General features: G+C 33.4%; 1 protein-coding gene across 3 annotated transcripts in view; it reads right to left on the bottom strand.

Moving 5' to 3' along the window:
- The window catches only part of LOC119638641 (heterogeneous nuclear ribonucleoprotein K), a 78528-nt gene that overhangs the window by 2391 nt on the left and 52570 nt on the right, over positions 1-23567 (bottom strand). For all 3 annotated transcript variants that reach the window (XM_038035542.1, XM_038035541.1, XM_038035540.1), the window contains exon 7: positions 1-825. In XM_038035542.1, coding sequence (XP_037891470.1) covers positions 1-825 — 825 coding nt within the window. The remainder of the gene's footprint in view (positions 826-23567) is intronic.

Genomic DNA, 23567 nt, shown 5'->3' with positions numbered 1-23567 from the left:
GTCCTTCGGTATGGAAACTTGAGTACTGTTTTTGGGATCGTGACCTTCTGGTAAATTGCCAGAAATTGGACTGTTATTAGTAGGACCCTGTCCGAATGCTCCAGAACCGCCACCACTGCCACCACCGCCGCTTGTATTACCCATATTGCCACCCATGCCGTTAACCATGTTATTGGGTCCACCAAATCCACCAGAATTCATGTTACCGCCAAAGCCACCTTGGCCGGATGGGCCACCAAAGCCGCCACCCATACCATTAGGACCGCCTCCAAAACCGCCACTGCCGCCGCCGAAGTTATTCATGCCACCTTGATTACCAAACCCACCACTACCGAAATTTCCACCACCCATAGGACCACCAGGACCTCCAAAGCCTCCGTTATTACCGCCAAAATTTCCTGGCCCTCCAAAACCGCCGCTGCTACCACCAAAGTTACCGCCACCGAAACCATTACCACCACCGTTGAAACCGCCATCATCATTCGCCCAAGGATTTATAAAGGGATTGTCACGTCTACCACCACTGCGGCTGCGATCGTTACGGCCACGATCGTAATTGCCACGTTCGCCGCGACGGCCATCACGCGAGGGACGACTACTACCGGGTATATTACCATAGCCTCCGTATTCGTCGGCATACATACGATCGTAATTCAATGGATCGTAATTGTGTATCGGTCCCTTTATAGGTGTCTCACGAGTTAAGGTGATCACTTCACGTATAGCATCAACCACTTGAGTCTTTTTGCCCACCGTCTGAACGACACGATCTGTGCTCTGTGGCGCCACATTGGAAAAGACTTTCAAGATACGACAACCGATATTCTAAAATATATACATGCATACATACAAATTTATAAGTACATATATGTAAACTTGATCAAATATGAGAAACAATTTTCTATAGTTGGTTCTCGATGACAAAAGAAACTCCTTTAACACTAGAACTATCAGTGTTCCACGTATACCAACGTCTATATAATTTTTGTGAAGTTGCCAGAGTAGCAAAAATGATATAAAAAGCTACCGTTCGATGATGGCGTGTAAGTGAACTGATCGAGAAACCATTTTTAGATTGAACATGAAGCTGATGTTGACAAATGCTTGGATAACAGTGCTTCGGGTATTCTTTCACGGAATCGTGTTAGTTTCCATTTTTTTATCGAATTCTAAGTTCGGTCCCTTAAAAGATATAAACTTGGAGATCATTCTTAGATCGATCCTGACGATTACCTGCGAATAGCGTTTAGAAAGCATCTTCACGGAATCAAATTTGTCTCATTCTCTTTTCAAATCCTCAGTTCTGATCCTTAATCGATTGAAAATGGGGAACACTCTTAGACCAAACATGAAAGCTATCCCTACGACTACGTGCGAATAGTGCTTCGGAAGCATCTTCACGAAATCTAGTTTGTCTGAACTGCTTATCAATTTCTTAATATGGATCCTTAATCGATTAAGAGTGGGGATAATTTTTAGAACGAAGATGATAGTAATCCTGGGGACTATCTAGGTAGATGTCTCGGAAATACCTTCACAAAATCCAATTTGTCTCAAGGAATATTTGTGTGAAACTTCAGCTTCCTATCTTCATTTTTGCAACTACGGCAACTCCACAAACTTTACGGGTCCAAAATAATATCGATTGGTAGAAATGGATCACGTAGTAAATTGATTAAATATTGAATTATAAAAAAAAGCAACCAACGATTTTTGAAGGATTACATGGCTTATACCAATTTTTTTTTTATAAACTGCAAACATGAAATAATTTCATTTGACCCACGTGGTAGTTTTAGTGTTAAATATAACTTTTATGCAATAAAAAAAAAAAAAAATATTTTTTTGAAAAAATGACACAATCGTTTTACATGCTACCTACTACCCTAAGAGTGCGCGCACACAAACACACATTTTTATAAACATATCCTGGCAATGTGTTATAACATTGAATATCACATGCACGACGAAACACAATAAGAAGCATAATACACAACCAAACCATCCAATCGGCTACTTTATATGTGCCGAATAAACGCATTTCATTAAGTGGATGCAGTAGCAGAAATGTATGGTAAACGAAAATAGAAACGTGTCTGCTATTGACATTTTCGAAAGAACCGACAGGCTAACTTATATACATATATAGGACCATATATAAATAGAGACGCGCATACATACATACACACATACGCACATACACACACACACACGATATATATAGAGTTTGATATCTTTGCTATGACTTATGCATATGCATACGTATATAAACATAGCACAGAGAAGTTTAGAAGAAAAAAAAACACCATTGCCGTCATCATCATGTACGCCACAGAGACAACGTACGTAAGTAAAGTATTTTGAGTTCACCGAAAAAGAAAAGCAGAAAAACAAAAAAAAAAACCAAAAAAAACCAGCAACAACGAAGAAGAAAACTGGAAGCGTTTTATTTCACGCACGCAGTACGTATATGTATATATATATGTATATATATATATGCATAGACATATATAGATAGATATTTGTTGCGTGTAGGTATGTGTCTGTATGTATGTGTGTGTTCGTAACATATTGTTAAAAAAAGCATGTTGTTGAGAAGAGAAATAATAAAAAAAAAGATTGGAAATTTTATCCTTTAGGGTGCAGTTATGAGCACAACATAAATGCAAATATATATTATTATATATATATATATACATACATACATAATACGTACATTATATATATATATATATATATATATATATATATATGTGTGTGTGTATGGATATATGTGTATATATACTAGAACATACATACAACAGCATAATATATGAATACAAACAAAGATATGTGAAACATTTTTCATTCGCTTTTGTGGAAAGGAAATGCAATTTGAAATCAATTGAGGCGATAAGTAATTTGAGTATGTTTCCCTTGTCGTTGTTTTTTCATTTTCTGTTTTTTTTTTTCTTTTTTTTTTTTGGTGGGTTTTAGGAAACGCAGTGTTTCCCGTTTAATATGAACACACACACACACACGCACGCACATATACAATCGTAGCCACGAACACGTTAAATGTTTGTGGGAATTTTTTTTTTTTTCTTCCTTTCTTTTCCTCTTCTTTTTAATGCACTCACACAACAATTTACTCGAGGGAACGGAGTTCTAGTATCCTTTTAATTTTTTATAAATAATAAAAATATTATAATATCCTGCAATATTTGTTAGGCGCCTGCCTCAAAATGCCATCCAATTTTCTATGTAAGTGAACACACTAAACGCGTAATTACTCTAAACGTTAATAGTCTTGATGAAGTCTTAATTATTTATTAAGTATAGTAATGCTAATTGTTGCTTGCCTTTATCAACTTCACTAAGAAAGATAAGGACTTTTAGTGGTTTTTTTTTATCCGGCTTTGAACGAATGAATTCAAACAAGGCTTGATAAAAATCTTAGAAGAAATTGAAAAAAAAAATTTAAATTAAAAGGTGCGTAGAAGCGATTTTATAAACCCTGAAAAATGAGACTTCATTAGGTTTTGTAATATTCTGGAAATAATTAAAACATCATTTTATTCGTCATTATCGTCTTAATATATCGCTTGGATTTAGTTATACTCATTTCCAGAGGTTTCACCCAATCGTATTTCGTCTTCACATCTTTAACCTTAAAAAAAAAAAAAGGTTCTGATAGACCCACAAAAAACTTTGAACTTATGATCTTATAATTGCGACTCAGAAATCAATTTTTGAAACTCGATCCACAAAAGTCAAAAAAATGTAATTCAAATATATATAGAAGAGAAAGCGACCTCAAATTTGCCACTAATGCAAAGACAATTTCTAGATTGATTAACTGGCATGCATCCATCCTATCCTCATGCAATAATCAGAATTAGAGGCTTGGGTTTTTTGTTTTTTTTGTTTTCTTTTAAAAAATTTCTTTTCATATTTTCTAAGTCTTCATTCATCTGATTGCTTACTGGTAATTTTACTGCAGCCTATGAGATTATGATAAAATGGATCTGTCGGTTTCCGATACCCATCTCTCTCCGCTCAGCTGTTGAAATCGACTACAGTTTGAAAATTCTACCTCAGGGAATAAAGTTAACATTACTCATCTTCGTATCACTCTTTGACATTTCGTTGAAAAGCCAGCAGTTAGATCCGTTTACAAATTCGTCGAAAATGAGGAGAAAGAAAGTAGTCGTGAATTTTGATCGAGTTTCTGGATCAACATCACTTTTTATACCCACTGTCGAACGATGGAGTGTTTTCGTTTCGTCAAAACGTAAAGTAATATATGTCTATATATACATATATATATTCTTGATCAGCATCAAAATCTCAATCGCTTTAAACATATTCCCCTGTGTGATATTTGCTGTAGCATTCTCCTGGCCGCAAAAACGAAGCTATCAGATTCGTAGTTGGCAAAAATATTGGTAATTCTGACAGGTAGGTTGATATTAAAAATAGACCTAATCGCAAAGAGGATGCACCTGCAATGCAATGAAAAAACCTCGTACTTGTTAGATTTAGAGGGAAAGAAATTTCTAAATATACTGAATCCCAGGCACAGTAAGCACGGTTATATATATATATATATATTTATTATTTTATTTTTTTTTAACTTAAAATTCCTGGGTACAAAGTACTTTCCCTTACAGCCAAATACAATTTTTTTACAATTTGGATTAGTATTATTTATTAATATTCTTTTTTATTCTAATTTTTATTCATTGTTATTAATAAATAACATTCGCAGTTTATTTAATCGTGGGTTGGTATCGTTCTGCCAGCATTTTCGCAACATTGAAATTTTTGGAATATTATGAAAAATAATACACTCGATCGACTTAAGTCACACATATGTGTAATGACACATAATTGGTATCAGTATTGAAACGCTTTGGTTCATTCCAAGGAGAGAATTCAAGTAATCACTACTATGGCCCTAGTAACTTATCATTCCGATAGCGGAGGTGTGTTCAAAAAAACTCGAAAAATGCAAAATGGCTAATATCGTCAACACATGTTAGGAACACGTACCATCATAATAAAAAAACAAAAAAAAAAACAAAAAATTTGAAAATCGAATGTACAAAGCCCCACGAAATTTGAATTCACCTTGTGTCTTTAAATACTCCTCCTATAATCTGTAAGACTAATTACAATCCACGGGTTTTCTGGTTTCACCTAACTGACGAGACGACGAATTCTTCACATTTCTCTTTAGGTTTCTTAAGAATGAACTATTAAAAGGATTGGGAAATAATTGATTTTTGTTTTTTCACAAGTCATTATCAAGGATGTTAGATTGTTAGCATTATATTTCACTTGGTTTCCAAGACGAAAATTTCTTTATTACCATGCAATAAATTCAAGGATTTATTCTTTGTATAACAAAAGCCGAAAGAGGTAACAAAACTGTAATTAGCTTCAAAACAAATTACTTAACTCTATCAAATAAGCATTTTCTGGATCATGTTATGTCAATTGCTGGCATTAGTATTGGGATAAAACTCGCATTGACTTTACAAGGATGATCCGGTCTTTTGGAAGTTATGTCTAGTCCACTGTCTGTTACAGACTTTAAAGACATAGTTACCTCCATTGTGCGCGCATATTCTTTCTAGTCAAACTAGATTTGTAGTCAATAATATCGAAGAATCTAATCAGTAAGTTTTAACCACCTTCCTATTTGATTTTTAGTCTGGAAACCTTTTAAGAAAAGCGGGCTAACCAGCAAATATGCCTGAAACCTGTAGGGTGTAATTCTTTTTTGATATTGCAAAGGTTGGACATCCCATTCTTAACGTGTGGGTAAATGTATACTAAGCTAGGCGAAAAAGCCGGCATTACTTAATGGGCCAGGATTTATATGTACATGTACATATACATATATGTATACATATACGTCCAATTAGAATAAAATATCATGGCGATTTAGCTATATTTCTCCGCGCGATATTTTGGGATAGAAACTATTCATCCCACCTGGATTTAAGCAATGACCAAAAAAATCTCAAGCCACAAAAAACCCAAAAGAACAACACAAAAAAAAAAAAGAATGTAACAATAATCACAACTAACTCAAAGAAGTCTTTTTAGCTAGAAATAAATACCACACCGAGCTAATGATGCATTTTCGACCCATCATAGAGATTATACTAGATATGCCAAACGATCACAACTCTCGAAAAAAAATTTATGCTTGCTTGAGCATTAACTAACAATAAATAACTGTCCGGCCGGTCATATATGTGTATGGCAACACTGTTGACAAAAGTAACGTCACCAAAACAGCTGTAACTTGTAAACGCCATTGTTAGAATGTCTTGTAATTGTAACACGTATAGTTTGAGGTTTACTACTATGCTGAAATCATGGGTCCATTAACAGCGTGACCATGTATGTGCCAGACCGTAGACTTATTGAGTAATATGATATCCGCCAGCAGATACATGTATCGTTCGTATATCTGTCCAAAGGCAAATTCACAATGGCAAACTTAACTTTATGTAGAATTTAATGCCGACTGGCAGAACCCTTGCTTAGACATTAATAACTCGAGCTTTGAAGGTTTTTAATGTCTAAAATCTTGTTAAATTTTGTAAAAATAAATAAATTTCTTTCGACACATATATATAAGAAAATAATAAATTCCTTCCGAGTCGTATTCTTGAGTTCTTTCTGGTCTGAAGTGAGTGAGGGAGTATTATTTTTAATGAAATCTTATTATGGGAAAGTTTTCAGATTAACAAGAATTGTGAAAAGCGATTGTGTAATTAAAAGGAATGATCTAGTAAGGTAACCTAAAGTTGAAGAAGACATAATGTTTCGTAAATGTATCAACAATCTCTTCAAAACTTTGAAATAAATCTTTATCTAATGACTTGTGTTTATTTATGTTACACACTACACATTTGCTTATGGTTAACTATTTCCGGTATATGAGGTATAAAAAAGCCACTTGAAACTCACTTTGGTAAAGCAAATACGTTTAGATGTGCCTGCTCACCTATCTAATTTGAAACAAAACCAACACTTACAGACACATATTAACGCAACACGCTCATCAAAGCCAATTTAAATAAAAAAAAATTTCTAACTAAGAGAATGAAAGAAAGAAACAAAGCAATTGATGAGAGCTAAGGGAGTAGCACAATGATGAAAAACAAAAAAAATAAAAAAAAATAAGAAAAACACACACACACCCATCTATAGATTAAGCAATAAAAAGGAATTTTTATATTTCTGTAAAAAAAAAAAAAAAACTTGTAAAATCTATGACCGTATGAGTCATAGTAACCTCCAACAGTAATAACTGACTGAATGACTGAGCATACATACACATGAGAAGGCAGGCATGTCATAAATTTATATTTTTTAATAAACAAACATACGCATGCACAACAAATCCTTACGTTTAATAAAGCTGTGAGAGTGACGGCAAGAGAGAAAGGTGAGGAGGACAGGCGGATGGTGAGAAAGAGAGAAAGAGAGAGAGAGAGAGAGACAAAGTAGGCATTGCCTTTCAATATTTAAACTTTGTAAATAAATTTTAAAAGAATTACTTATAAAATATAATCTAGTACTTTTTTTCCTGAAGCCTACTTTTAGGCTTATTAAGAAATCACAATGTGTCCGGCTGTCTTACCCTTATCTTCTACACATCTTAAACACTTTCGTGTATGAACACAGCAACGTAGCATATTTTTACATGAATTATGAATTTCTGTGGAAGCTTAGAAAAGCAGTGACCTCATAAATTTTTCTTTATCCTCAACAACATGAAGCATGAGTAGTCATACATGTAGTCGTGTACATACATGTATTGGTGATCTAATTCTTTTTCTTTTTTTTCTTTTCAAAAACACTTTTTTTTAACAACATGGTATAATTCATATTTATAGGAATACATGCCAGATGCGTAATATTTTCTTTTTCTTTGACAAATTTTCACTAAATTATTTCCGTTTATTAAAAGAAAAAACTATGTTTAATAATTTATTTAATATTTTATATTTAATAAATATGTGTATTTTTTTTTTCTGCGTCTATAAGAGTAGTGCACGCGACCGAAGTTAATACGGAACTGATTGGACGTGAAAAATTTTTAAGACTATATAAGTTTTAAGAGATGAATAAAATTGTTTTTTTTTTTTCGTTCTACCTCACAGAAGCAGATGTTTGACGGGCGGCGAGCAGGCAGGTAATATTTAGGGAGCATATAAATACAATATAAATGCTCATGCAAACACATACACATGCATGCATGCATGCCCATACACATTCCCCTACAACGCAAACCAAAAAACAGAAAAAAAAAGAGGAAAAACAGGATATAAGGACTTCTAAATAAGCGCTATAGTCCTTTAGTGTGTTTCAAGCATACATGCATCATCATATAAAGGCATGTGATGTCACAGTGAGAGAGCATCAAAGTATAAAAAGTAAAACCGGTCTTTTGTCTCTCCTTCTCTCAGTCGAAAAAAAAAGCCTGCGTATTTTAAACCCTAAAAATATGCTCTTTATCGGTGTTAAGAGAGAGAAGAACGAAAAAAGTCCTCTTACTTAAAAGCCCTAAGAGAATAAACATCCCCATCACCCACCCTTCTACTTAAAACCCGATTTTAAATTTTGTAAATGTGTCCACGATGTTTTTTTTTTTTTTTTTTTTTGTCTGTATATGTGTGAAGAAAAAATATGTGTCCTTTCAGGCAAGAGTGAGCAAAGATTTAACATTCAAACGTATGAAGGGAAACAAGTAGTATCAGCATGCACAGCAGTGTATAATAAAAGCGATGATGTAGAAAATGGAACTGCATGCATATATGTGGTGTGTGTGTGTGCTTAGGAATGTAGTTGTAGTAAATTGGAAGTAAAAAAAGAAGGAGAAGAAAAAGAAAAAAGTAAATAAATAAAATAAAAAATAAAATTATTATAAGGAAATGCATGTATTTTTATGTTTGTATATAACAGGACGACTTGGTGACGACATTAACAAACATACTAAAAGCATGCAAATACAATTTTTATTAAGTCACGCATTTATGCATGGCTTGCAAAAAAAAAAAAAAAAAATTTAAAAATAAGAAAAAAAAAACAACAACATAGGTTTTCCTGTACAAACTGATTACAAATTCTGCACAAAATATGATTGCAAAAATTCTCGACTTTTTAGGAGAATTTAAATAACTTGAAAGAAATAATATCTATTCAACAAAGCCAAAGGTGTTCTTTAAAACAACCACGGCATCTTTAGAAAGTTTCGCCAACTAAATTCATAAGCGAATGTCAAGGCATGTTATTGAAATGAATGTATGCGAAAAGAGATTAGCCGAAAATCAGAACAAAAATGAAATCCATTTACGAAGGAAAAGAAGATTGATACGTTTTATCCCCTTAGGATTTTTAACATGAAAGCAAGAAACATGGGATACACTATCAATATGATCGAATGGCTTGCGTTGACAAGCGCCAAAAACTCAAACTTAAACATTCGTTCGACATTTAGATGACCACACAAATATGGGACCGATTAAATTTAATAGATGTTCGTAGTGTAGTCTTACTCAATACCTCTCTATCTGCCTGGTCTTTGGTGAAGTTACGATATCAATCTCAAAATTGAACATTTATTTATTTATCACTTTGGTCATTGTTAGCTTAAGGTTCATATAGCTTAACATTTCGTTCTCTACTAGGATATTTTATTAAGTTTGTGCGAATGCTTGCGACACCCAAAAGAGGATGTTGGAATAGGCCCATTTTTTACTATAACAATCGATTCAGAATCATTGCCGGCATCGACTTAAGCTAGTCCGTGCGTCTGTCTGTCTTGTTTTTAGGGTACAGATCGCAATATTTGATGAAATTAAGTACGCCCACATGTTTTGGCACAAGGACAAACGGTATTGAAAATGGCTCGAGAATCGTATCACTTTTTTGACCAATCGCCCTATAAAGCCTTACTTTAAAAGGTCATTATCTGAATAACTGTATTAAACGAAGTGATGTAGAGCATTTAGTTTCCCGCCCACAGTGTTATTACTTTTCAATTTTCGCAATGGCTCTATGGGATGTTGCCAGCTTTCCCAAAAAAGGTATTTTGAGTCTTATATGATGTGTAGTACATGTAATAAGCTACAAATGGCAGTTTAAACCGCATAATATATATACGATATACTGTATACGATATAGTAGTACAGTAAAGTAGAAAAACATATCGAATAGTGATGACAATACAATGAAAAAGTTGATAGAGTCAGCTGCTAGTTGCTTGTCGTACTTGAATCCAAAAATTAATACATTTAGGTTAAATAAAACCAAGAAAAAAGCGGCAATACGCAAAAAGAAGTAATAAGCTGCTTTTCTCTAGGAAGAGCCGTTTGGATTCATGTGGCAAAGCCCACTTGAAAAGTGTTAGCAGCTATGCACATCAAAATGCTACCACCCCTCGCAGTGTTCGTTTTGATTGAAATTTGTAGATGATACTCCAAAAATTACGTATATCATTTATTCTTGTTTATTTAATTACATGTGTAGCTTTTTTTATTCTCTGATCGAAGTCAAGAAATATTTATACTCATGTGCAGTGTTCTACATTGACAGCAACTTCGTTGCCATTTTCGTTTTTTGAAACATTACTTCCCCTCAAGTACAAAGCTTAGTAAATTATTCCTTTCCCTATATCTTAAGGTATTTGAAAAAGACCAAACGCGATAGCTGTACCTAATAAACTTCATTTTAAGTGTAGTCCGAATAAATTCATCATTATCATCGCTGTACCGTATATCATTTGCGTGTGTATAACGCCCACAAATACACTTTTACTTTTTAAATTTAAAGTCGTCCATCCATCTGTCCATATTGCTTTCTTGAGTGCAACGCAAACGTCGCAGTTCTCAAGATATTTTGATGAGATTTGTTACACTGACATGTTGGCTCGAGTTGGTCCACTTTTTCGACCAACTGTCATCAGATGCCTTATTTTGAAAAGTTTTTATATAAATATGACCGTGTTAAGAGAAGTGGTGTAGGGGACATGTATGGCGGAACCTTAACTATAATGTCATATTTAAGTCTGCAATTTTAATTTTGTTTAACTCAGCTAAAAAAATAAATGAACAAATCAATTCAAAAGATCAGCTCTGTAGAAAGTAGCTCCTAGCGATGAACAATATTTTCAATAAAACTTGTTTACATAAACGTTTTTTTTGTCATTAAAAATCAATTATGATTTATTTTTACACCTGGCGTCTTTAATTATAGGATTCGATTTGTATTTAAGTAAATTGCAATGTCCTTGACAAACTTCATATGTATGGCTCGTTTTATATGATATCAAAAAAAACTGCTTTAATTTTACGAACACATTCTTGAATTTGAATAAAAAAAAAAAATTCGAATAATGCCTTTGCATAAAACATCTCATATTACGAAGAATTTAAACAAAAAGTCACGGAAACCGGAACATATTCTCTCAAATGATTGCTTTCGATTAGGTAACATTTATAGAAAAATTCCCTAACTAATGTATATTAAACACAGAAAAGTCGTTCAATTCAATTAATTACAGTAAAGGCGACTTGGACATGATTTAAAACAACTGCTGTAAGCAAAATCAATTTAGTAGGTAGAGGCAATGCGAGCAAGTAAACAGAAACCGTTTCCTCCCTGTAATACCGATGCAACCATTAATATTATGATGAATTATACGCTATGCTATGGTTGAAAAAAGAAATGAAAGAATTGAAAATCATTTGAGAAAAAATGTAGGTGAACACATGAATGGTATAGAGGCAAAGATGCAATAAATTTATTAGAATTTGATGTATACTCCTCCAATAGTCTGTGCCGACCGTATCCATCTCGTCATCGATAAACATTATTGAGTTTCAATTTGAAGTTACGATTCAAAGAATTAGAAAAGCAAAAAAAAAAAAAAAAAAAATACTAAAATGAAATCTGTGTTATCCGAATGTGACAACAACCATAACAACAACAGCAACAATCGACTTATTAACAATGGAGCTGAGTGATAAGAGAAGAAAAATACAATAAAAGCAAATGAATGGATTCTTAGAAGGAAATGGAACTCCAGCGGCATGTTGAAATCGCTTACACGCGCACGCATACAAAGTTAAATGCAAACGGTGCAACAATAATGAATAAACTATAACAGCAGCAGGATCAATAATCCAAAGAACTGTGCCAAAGCAATATAAACGACAGATGTTTGTTACAAACGCTCGAAGGGGGAGACAAAGTGACATTACGAGAAAGAGGAAAACAAAAATTAAAAATAAATAAGAAAGAAATCTGATTTAGCTAAGATCGAATCTTTTGATACCCACCGTAACACTAGGAGTAGTTGTGCTATCATGCGTATATTGCATGTAAAATATATACTTTCACTGATGTAACATAAACACAATCCTCATAAGACTTAAGCATCAATATTCTTTCTATTACCAAATGTGCTTTTTTAGGCTAAGTGAAACTAGTAGAGATAATGAGTTATATAGAGTAATTTTTTTCCTCGCTGTGGCTTAGGTTAATACAACGGATTCGTCGTCGTCAGATCGAAAATAAATAAACACTTAAATAAAAGTGTTGTCGCCCAGTCTCGCCTACGGTAAGTAAAAATTAATTTATGAAAATCAATTTCTCTAAATATTCGTTTAAGCGTTTCGCCGGCGCTTCTCTAAAGAAGTAAAGAAGTGACATGAACCATTTTAGAAATGATTAAAGCTAGTATAAAACCTAAAATTATATATTTCCCGTAAAGTGTGATTTACTCAAGAACCTGTAAAATCATATGTTTTTGAAGGTAGGTATTACCATATTCAAATTCTTAAGCATTAATTATATTTACAAGGTATTTTGTGAAAGCGAACAGAAAATTGATAAAAATGTAGTTTAGTACTAGGAAACCGAACTTTAACTTCGCACTGCGCGGTACTTCTATTTATTGTTGTCATTACGGACGGATTTTTTCTTGGTCTCAATTCTTGAATACTTTATGAGTAAAGAAACATATTCATGGATGTTTGAATCATCTTTCTCAACGGAGAGACTATATGCAAACCGTAGAATCTGCTGCGTGACAAATGATATGGCAAACTTAGGGTACTTTCTTTCTTCGATTTGGGAAGCGCAACAAAATAAATGGAGACAATGGCAGCAACCACAAAATAACACAATAAAAGTACACAAACGTATGCGCACACTTAACGTAGCAGCGGATCAGACCGAAAATAATGCATACTTTTCCTATACTAACCAAACATAAATGAATGAATGTTTGGTGATGTTAGCACCTGTTAGGTATATATTATACACGTTCGGTTATATGATGCATTTGTAAATATTTCTAACAGAGGAAAGCATAATACGCACCAGTTCATGCACATATAATGTAGCACATGTGCCTTAATGCAGTTGAAAGAAAAAAAAAAAAAAGAATAGAAGGCAGCTGAACATGAATTTTTGTAAAGAAACATAATAATGATGATAATATAAAAAAAAAAAAACGGTGTTTCACAAAAGGGCAGCTACAATAACAAAACAAAAAGAGATTTTTAGTCCTTTCGCACATCCTCTACATCATATACATGTTTATAGAGCGGTAACACGCGTCTGTTTCAACATAAAATAGACGAAAAGAAAAACAAAGAAGAAATTATTTTACAAATAAATTATTGTAGCGAGGTCGACGGCACAAGACAAAGTTAATCGGCTTTGTAATGCCCGATACCTTGGCCTACACTCTGTCCTGAACATATGGCCAGAGTAGTAGTTGTTACAAACACTCATTGAGTGAAGTTATTTGAATTTTTTATTCACTTTTTTTTATTTTTTTATTCGTATTTCACTTCCCTTCACCTTTATTTCATTTCACTGCAATGGGGGAAAAGCAACATGTGTCCGATGAGTAGTGCAGGCTAAAGGAAATTTATTTCATTGTTGATGATAATACTAAGAAATATAAACAAATACAAGGCACACGTCAAACAAAAAAGGAAAAAATCAATGATATTTAATAGAGACAACTATGCGCTTCTTGTTCTCTTTTCAGACTTTAATTGTTTTTATATTAAATTCTTCGATTCTGAAATATATTATTAAACTTTTGGCGGAAAAAAAAAATAAACTTTAAATAAAATATTAAGAATTTTTTACAATCAAGCTTTATGAGTGAGGAACGAATAAATGGCAATACATTTTTCCTAACTTAAGGTGTCATAAAAGTACTCGAGTATGTTCCGCTGTATGTTTTTCGTAAAACGACTCTTTTTACACGTCTTCTTTTATTAAAGGCGTCAAAGTAACGTGATTAAGACCATCTGTAATCTCTTTCATACCATAACTGCTATGGACGCTAAAGTAACATATGTGTGAAAGGTGGCAAACGGAGAGATGAACATATTAGGAGTACATTTGAGTAGTTAGTGTGCCTGAAGACGCCGCTTCTTTGCTGATATTTCAAAGACTCCATGGCGGTAACGATTTTGTGTAAAGGAATTCCTTTGCTTACTTAGGCTTAGGTTATCGTTTTCCCTAAGAATAGCTCCTGTCTCCGTCCAAAGTTCGCAAATATTAAATCCCACAACCCATTGCTTAAAGCGAAAATCCCACCATTTGTCTCACCCCTAAAAATATCAGCAACTAGTTCTGAATTCCATTAATTAACAGTTTCAACGCGGATAGAGAAACAACTTTAGTTGTGTCCCTTTGTCACTAAGCACGTTAAGTTGTTTTTAGTTGCGACCTTAAAAATTTTTCTTAAATATAAAAGTTATTCTATTTTTCTCTTCTTTACTTCTATTTTGATGTTTTTTTTTATTCTTATTGAGTTCAGTTTAGAAAATTATTTAAATCGGTCAATAACTTCGCCCATAATAAGCAAAAAATTTGAAATGTTATTATCTAAATAAAGAGAGAAAATATTTAAAGCCATTGGCTGGCTTATTACTTATCCACTTCCATTTTATAAATTTATTAAATTTATTTATATTACGAATGCATAAATATATTCTACTTTATTTAGGTTACAGTAATTGGTTTACAATTAAAGGCAGATATATGCTTACATAGCATGTCACTTTAATAATGTTATTATTTGTTTGCTAGTTTTGTAGAATCTCAACAAAAAGAGAAACGAAAAAATCGCTCGCATATGTCAAAAATTCCAATTAAACTAAATATGCTTTTTATGTGGTAAGGAACGTTTCCTGAAGCTTACATTATGATATAGTTAACAATGAGTTAACTCTCCGCAGCAAAAAAGCATTGTACGCAAACATTACTCCTCTCTATTTCCACTTTTTTTTTCCTATAGGCAGGCGACAACATCGTCTAAGTGGTCAGTCTATTGCAAGTATTGCAAGTGTTTTAAATGACTTGGATAGTTAGGCAAACACAAAAAGCAGTTGGAAATGAAAAAGCAAAACTCTCATGCCGGCGAAATTGTTTGCAGCCATTTAAGCAATGGTGTGGTGCAGACACCACAACTGATAGAGGCAACTTTGAACGCGTTTTTCTCGAAATCATATTTTTCAAGCTTGCTGTCGTGCTGCTAGCTTAGAAATTTAAACTCAGCCGTTTCTTTAAATGATTTTGCAGTGGTTTTATAACAAAAAAAGAAGAAGAAGATCCATGCCGTTGCCATATTCACTTTTTATAACCTACACTGTTTGTGGTGCCGAGCTAAGGTTGTCTGCACGACTGTCTGTCTGCCTTTGTTTTCTTGGGTCCAACCTATGGATTGCAGTTTTTTAGGTATTTCGATGAAACTTGGACCAAGGGCAAAGGTTATTGAAAATCCTTCGGATCGGACCATTGCTCCCACCTCTTCCCATATTACGCCTAATGTGGAAGAGTCGATATACGGATAGCTGAGAAGGGTGATGTAGGGTATTTAACAGTGGGCCGTGTCCTACTATAGTCTTTTGACGTGTTCTAATTAATTTTTCTATGCTTACTAATATTCCTAATATTCTAAATGCCACTTATGGCGGTCTGATAAGGTAAACCAAGCGAATAAGAAAATTCTGTTATGAGATCTGCGACATTGTACCATCACTGAAAAAAAAAAACAAGTAAGAAATTTACATTCAATCATGACCGAACCCATCACTGTCATCCTAAAAAAGACCAAAACGGTAAAAGAAGTACATTTTCACGCTCTATAATATAGAACGAGCGCGGCTGAATGTTTCTACTTTCAAAATATACGTTTTTGTCACATAGGCGCGTTGGCGTTGTAGACTTGTCCAGTGAAAAGTTTGGATCATTTCATTAACTTTAACCGGAGAATCTTTACCACAAGTACTATAGACTTGCGCAGACAGATGGACAAACAAGCAGACGGACAGGAGTAGGCGCATTCCAAATTTGAAACTGGCCAAGAATTTATGTAATTCAAGGGGTTTTTGAAGCTTATTTCTGCGCCTTGAAAGGAAATTGAAAAAAAATTACATTTTAATACACTACAATATTGGGTGGGTGTGGTTCACTTTTTCAGGTACTACAGCGGCGCCCATAGAATATACGTTAAAATGTTTATAGCTGTATCTGCTATAGTTTACGAGTAATGAGCAACAAATTAATTTTTTACTCCTTTTGAAAAGTAGAGGTGTTCTCAATTAACGTTGTGCTGTGAGTGTGACCTTCAACCGATTTGGCATATTCTCGGTACCAACGCGCGTGTGAGAACATTCAATAGTTCTGCCCATAGCCTCATTTTCACGACCAGAAGTATATTTATAACAGACATTACACAGACGGACAGACGGACATGGTTAAATCGATTTAGAATTTGATGCTGATCAAGAACATATATACCTTATGGTATCTCCGATGCTTCCTTCTCGGCGTTTTGACAAAATGAACATACCCCTCATGCTGGGTACAGAAAAATCTTTTCAACATTTTTTTTCGGCTTGCATATAAAAAAAAATCGTTTATTATGAAATCTCTTAATTCTTTTGTATAAATTGCTATTGCATGCGGGAGAGGATGCTCCTCTTCAAACTGAATCCAATTATATAGTCAAAGCTTTTCTCATCTATGAATGCCCTTAACATATAAATTACTCACAACAATAATTATAAATGAATTCCTTTTATGGTTCTGCTCCAATTTTTGTAAAAGTGTTTTTCGCGTAAGGACTTTGAGACTTGATTGTGGGAAGATATGTATTGAAGAACCTTCCTATCTCAACAATCTCTTTGTAAACTTCCACTAAGTAAGAGAAGCTTGTAAATCTGCTAGAACAGATCCCTAATCTTGAATTGTTCTAGAAAACCTCTGCGTTCTGGTACCTCTGATATACACTTCTGCGTGACCCCGCATCTATGATGGAAAATCTAAAATATCTCTATTCTGTGATGACAGCTGTGTAGAAATGTCTCAACAGTTTGAGTAATCAATGAAAAATTGAATCAGATTCGATGATGAACGAAACAAAAAAGCAACGGATAGCTATCGCTATTCCAGGACATTGGCTCGAAAATATTAAAGCTACAAAGCACTGATATCATTTCGAGAAACAAAGCCAAGCGTTACGGAAAGTTTGACTGAAATATGAAATATATAAAATGCAAAAAAAAATCCTCTTTGACAGCTTTTTCCACTAATAGACATCATCTATGCCACTGACAAAATCCTTAACATAAAAAATAAAAATTAAAATGCAAAAACGAGAAAGAAAAAAAAAATATATATATTTGTATGCATAGGGCAAAAAATCCGATTGTATAACAATGTCAATAACAGTTATGTCGAGATATGATGTCAAGTACCGTAGAGGCGGGAGTCCTTACATTTTATATAAACACATTTATGTTGAGTCAAGCTTTTATTGAAGGTATGCATGCATACAAAGAAAAAAAAAAAAAAAAAAAAAAAGACTTAAGAAATACAATTAAAAATTTATGTAAGGATTTTTTTTGTTTTTTTCTTCTTCTTTTTTTTTCATTTCTCTCTGCTGCTTAAATGAAGCAACGTTAACAACGACGCATAAGCTTTTAGTAGAAAGAAGGTGAAAAGCAAACAAAATGAAAACAGAAGAAAAGAATAGAATAAAAGGGAAACTAATGAAAAACCAAGTGAAAGAAAGAAAAGAAAAAAAAAAAAAAAAAAGAGTTGCAAGACCATAATATGGGTAATAATAGCAAGAACAACAATAGTAACAATGCAAAAAACACACACGTACAAACAGGATATGAAATTAATAGTGAGTAAAGAATACTTAGTCACGCATTGTTATTGAATTACCCCCAGGGGAAACAAAAACTGCTCATGTCGTCAGTCGGGAAGAGAACTATGCATAAATTTGTGTATGTATGCATTATATGAAAAAACTTTTTTAAAATTTTTAAAAAATTTTTTTAATATATATTTTTTTTTTTTTTTTTTTTTTTTTTTTTTGTTCTCAATCATTTTAAGAAACATTAAAACTTAAGGGACAAAGAAAGCCAAACAGACAGATAGACAGACGTTTTGGAATACTGACTTAACTTTAACATGGATGTCGAAGTCTGTTTAGCTTTGTTTAAAAAAAAAAAACAAAAAAAAAACCTTCTTCATACAGTTTTGGACAAAACAATCATAATTTCCTTTACTATTTATTATTCCTAACAAGAATTGCAACCTGACTACAAATATATGATATACTATTTCATTAAAAATTGATTCGAATATATTCGTTTTGTCAAAACACTTGCAATATCAAAAAGGAAGTTTGAGAGATGCCAGAGAAGGTATATATATATATATATATTCTTGACCTTATGGCATATACATATATTCTTGATCAGTCTCACATTCTAAACCGATTTAAACATGTTCGTTCGTCTATCCGTCCGCCCGTATGTAAACATTTTGCTAAAGGAAGCTCCTGCTTTAAATTTGGTACAAAGATTTGAAGTTATTGCACGCAAGTCGATATTGAAATTGAGTCAAATCAGACAAAGTATACGCCTAGAGTAAAATATAAGCTGAGACAACTTTTGTTTTCAGAAATAAAAAAAAGAAAAATGTGCTTTTTTTGCTCCCTACTTATAAACCACAACAGATAAAATGGCTGGGCCTGTAGCACCTGCACAAGAATTGAACAAAACGGACAAGCCTACTCACTACTATCGTATATTGAACTTTCGCTTTTTCGTCAAAACATTTCCAAATGCCAGAAGGAGGTGCTAAAGTCTCTGTGGTTTGTTCCGCGGTATGGAGGTGGTAATGCCTATATATCGGGTCGATTAGGGAAATTTCGGTGTCAAAGATGCGCCTCGCTCTGGGCAAAAAGTCGATGAAATTTTGCAACTGGTCGAGCAAGACCATCGCGCAAGCTATCAGGAATAGCGGAGTCACTAAACATCAACCGCATGACACTTTGGAATCATCTGAAAAGAGCAGACTACAATAAGAAACTCGAAATCGCGGCAGCTTTTTACATGACCTAATACGACATTTGTACGCATCCTTAAGTTTTGTTCTCCTGATTATGAAAACAACAAGAATTTATTCAAGGTCCTAATATGTCTTCATTGTATTATTCCAAGGCCTAATATGTCGTCTTCTTTATATGTAAATTTCTAAATGATTTCGACATACAGCAATAAAAGGTTACCGGCCTTGTTTAACCTTGTTTAGACTGAATATGCTAACATCAAGGTCAGCAATCGAAAATGAATAAATTTGCTTAATAGCACAATATAAGTCGCCGTAAATCAATACGACATTGACTCACACATTTTTTATGGTAACGTTGTAAACATTGAATTGTTTCATTGTCAATATAAAATAGTTTTCGCTGATTAAAATATATTGTCGTTCACAATGATTACGTTGATCAAAGATTTTTCAGCTCAATAAATTCGTGCAAATATTCACCTTTCTAATCCCATAGCAGAAACTTCTCTTGCTGCTCGGGTCACAAAAAAAAAAAAAACAAATTAATAAGTGTACAATTAAGTTTCCGTCGTTTGGCAAAAGATGGCCCCACCTCTTGAAACTGCCAGATGTAAAATGTAATATCGTAAGTTTGGTCATCTGGTAACGTAATAAACTTGAAGCATTAGTAACTGCGCATCAGTAACAAGAAATATTAACTTTTGCGCCAAATAGGGAGAACAAATAGAGATCATTTGAGGGAAAGTTTACTTTATCTACTTCATTTCGAGGAAGATGTCGCCAAGCTTTTATGAATGATGAGGAGTAAATACGTTACCATATCGAAAGTCCAAATAATCGAGAAGCAGGGCAGAAGAACAATTAATATCAATGGTAAAGCTGAATATTAAAAGTCGACCCTAATTTAGGAAGTCAACTGTGCGCCACGTATTGTGGTTTATTCCAAGCAAGTTAGTTGTTACCAATAATAAGTGATCCAATTGCTACAAAAAAATAGGCGTGATAAGCCAAAAATTATGAATATGAAAAAATTTGAACCCAGTCTCCTCAACTTATCTACTAATTTTTGTACGATGCTTAGATGAACCCTAGTTTGTTTTAGGATGTCGAAAATGGTGCAATGTTTGATATTAGCAGATTCATCCGCATATAGCTTTGGAACTATGATTATGTAGCTGTGATTTAGCGTCAAACCAGCCGCTAATTGCTATGAATCGTAGTTCATGTTAGATGACACTCTATGTCTATCCCGGAAGACAAACAAAAGTTTTACCGACTTTGAACTTTGAGACGCCTTTTCATAACTATTTCATCGCTTTGTCCATTTTCATACGAATAATTTTTGGGTGTAGACCTATGAATTCGAGAACAAAATAATAACCGGTTTGCGATTCTAATCACGAATGACTCCCCGTTGCGCTCAGCAGACAATGCCCCTTCCGCTTGGCACTTGTTTAGGTCGATGATACTGCAAAGATTTTCATCGTATGAAGACACCAAAAATTGATTGGATTTGTGGTTAGCCTAATTCCCACACCGATGTGGAATGCTGCCAGGAAGATAGAAAAAAGTAGTGGCGAATGATGGACACTACTTAGACTTACTATAAATAAATCTGTTTCTTTCACAATAAATTCCTGATTTTTAATAGATCAGGACCCAGGTATTTGTACCCATGATATACACACCAACATGACATTCTGTAGAAAGATTATTTAAAAAAAAAAAAAAAGAAAAGAGACGAGAGGAAAAGAAAAGCACAAAAACTTGTCACTGCTTCTAGGAGGTAATAAAAATCCGACTCATAATTCTTTTAACCTGTTTCATTGTTGTGTTGAAAATTTGTTTCAATTAAATGTAATTAAAATTTAAATGCTTCTTTCTCTCTTCCTATCGCTCTCTCTCTCCCTCTCTCTCTCTCTCTCTCTCTCTCTCTCTCTAAAATATTAAATGACTTGAAAAGATTTTACTTTTTCTTGCAACAGTTTTGTTACGAGCTGTAGGTAAGCGTTTAAATTTGAAAGCATTTATATATAAAATATTCAAAAATATATATGCTTTTCTTCTTTTCAAAGGCATGAGAATAAATTTCACAAAAACTTTTGCTGGAGAATACAAAAAAAAAAAAGAAAAGGAGCGATTTTTATTTGTGTTCTTGCGTTGTCATCCGGTGTAATCTTCTTCTCTTCCCTTACGTATAGGAATAAGGTCAACGAAACTAATGACGGACTTTTAGAGGTTTCGTGGATTTTTTAGTTTTTTTTGGGGGGGGGAATTTTTTTTTTTTTTTTGTATATTTTAAATGAAATATTTTTAGGGTGATATTTCTTCCCTCTTTTCTTACGAGTATTTGCTGTCTGTCTGTGCAAATTGTTTGCAAATTTGATTCTTTTTTGGCAATAACGAGTTTTTAAAAGTATCTCAGGTTTTGTTTTTTTTTTTTTTTACCAAGCAAATGCTAATTAAAAAGCTTTTCTTTTTTTTGTACAAGAATAGAAGAAAGTAAACAAATTTGTACTTTAATATACAAATAAGAAAAAATAAACTTTTTTTTTTTTTTTTTATTTTTTCTTTAATAATTAGAAAACTTGATTTCGTTCTTCGTCCTTTTCTTTTAATTGTTATTTGAACAGCTGGCGTTTTCTGTTTTTAACGAAAAATAAAAAAAAAAAGAGAACATCTTTTATATTTAATGCAAACGAAAAGGATGCTCAACAATAGCAGCTGCTTCCTTGATCTACCTCTACCTTCATTCGGTGACCGCGCATTTATGTCTTCTTGTTTGTTATGTTACGAATAGAAAAAAAAAAACCCGCCTGCATAAAATTCAGTTTGTTGTCTTCGTAAGAACATGTGTTTTCTATCATCGACATCATCATCATCATCATCATCATCGTCATCAAAATCTTCATAATTTATATACAAAAATTCATTTTCCAGGTACTTGAAAAATAGTTGCTTGCCTTTGTTGTCTTTTTCTTTTTTTTCTTATTTTCTTATTTTAAGATTAACTTCAGCTTTAGAGTTTTTCTGCTTCAATGAAACTCTAACTCATGACTTTTACTGCTGCACAACACAGCTGGCTACAATTAATCTTTATGGACTTTAATGGTTAATGCGCCTTTTTAATATTAATTTTACATTAAAACATGGTACTCTGCCGGTGGAGAGAATTGAAACTTTTTATCATTAGCTACCAAGGCTACCGCTATATTTTACATAGACGTATGTCTTCGACATCTTTTATTGAATACAAGTCATTTCTGAACTTGCGACTTTAACGTTTTCATTTACTTGTTTAGCTTTTTTCATTCGTGTTCTTCCAAAGTTTCATTTAAAAAGTTATGAGGATTTTCGAAAAGCAAAAAAATTTCTTATTTATTCATTACACGATTTTTATTAATCTTGTGTTAAAGCATGTCAATGTACCAAAGTTCATTAAAGTAATCCAAAAATTGCGAATTAGAGTTTGGGCAGAAGAAAACAAGCCAAGCTTAGAGCGATCCTGTGCATGGTATGACGAGTTCTTCTGCGTGTTGGGATATAACCGCATAAACCTGTGTATGGTATTGTAGGAAAAAGGCGAAATTCATAAGACCTTTAAGGAAGACTCAATTAAAACGGCGCACGCTTATATTATATACGGTGCAGAATTTAATAGAAGAAGTTCAGTAAAAAGTCTCCGTTCAGAGAATGAAAAATTTACTTAGCTCCAGAAAAGGATAAAATTCATGAGGCCCGTATATGCGCACACATCTACCATCAACGCCACAGACACCCATATCCTATCATGTTACATACGACGCATGCATTAATCGAAATGATGGAAAACAATTTTGCCTTAAAGAACGAGAAACATTGCCACCCACGTCTTTGGAAAACAACAAATTCGCATACGTCATTTCCCAAATTGAAATATGGCTCAATAAAATTCGCTGGATAAATTTTTCAAACACAACTATCTACTGTTAAGAATGATTTCCATAGGCAGCTTTACGATGTGATTCCCGATATTTTTTTGACAATCTGCAAATATTCTATGTACATCGTGTAACGGATATATATCATTGTAAAGAGGAGAGTAGAAAAAAAAAGTTGATAAAACTCTTTCCCCATACACTTTACTGACTTAACAACAAACGGCATGAAAATGCAAT

Source organism: Glossina fuscipes, unplaced genomic scaffold, assembly GCF_014805625.2.
Source record: "Glossina fuscipes isolate IAEA_lab_2018 unplaced genomic scaffold, Yale_Gfus_2 91, whole genome shotgun sequence".
NCBI lineage: Eukaryota > Metazoa > Arthropoda > Insecta > Diptera > Glossinidae > Glossina > Glossina fuscipes.
This window is presented reverse-complemented; position numbering and strand designations above follow the sequence as displayed.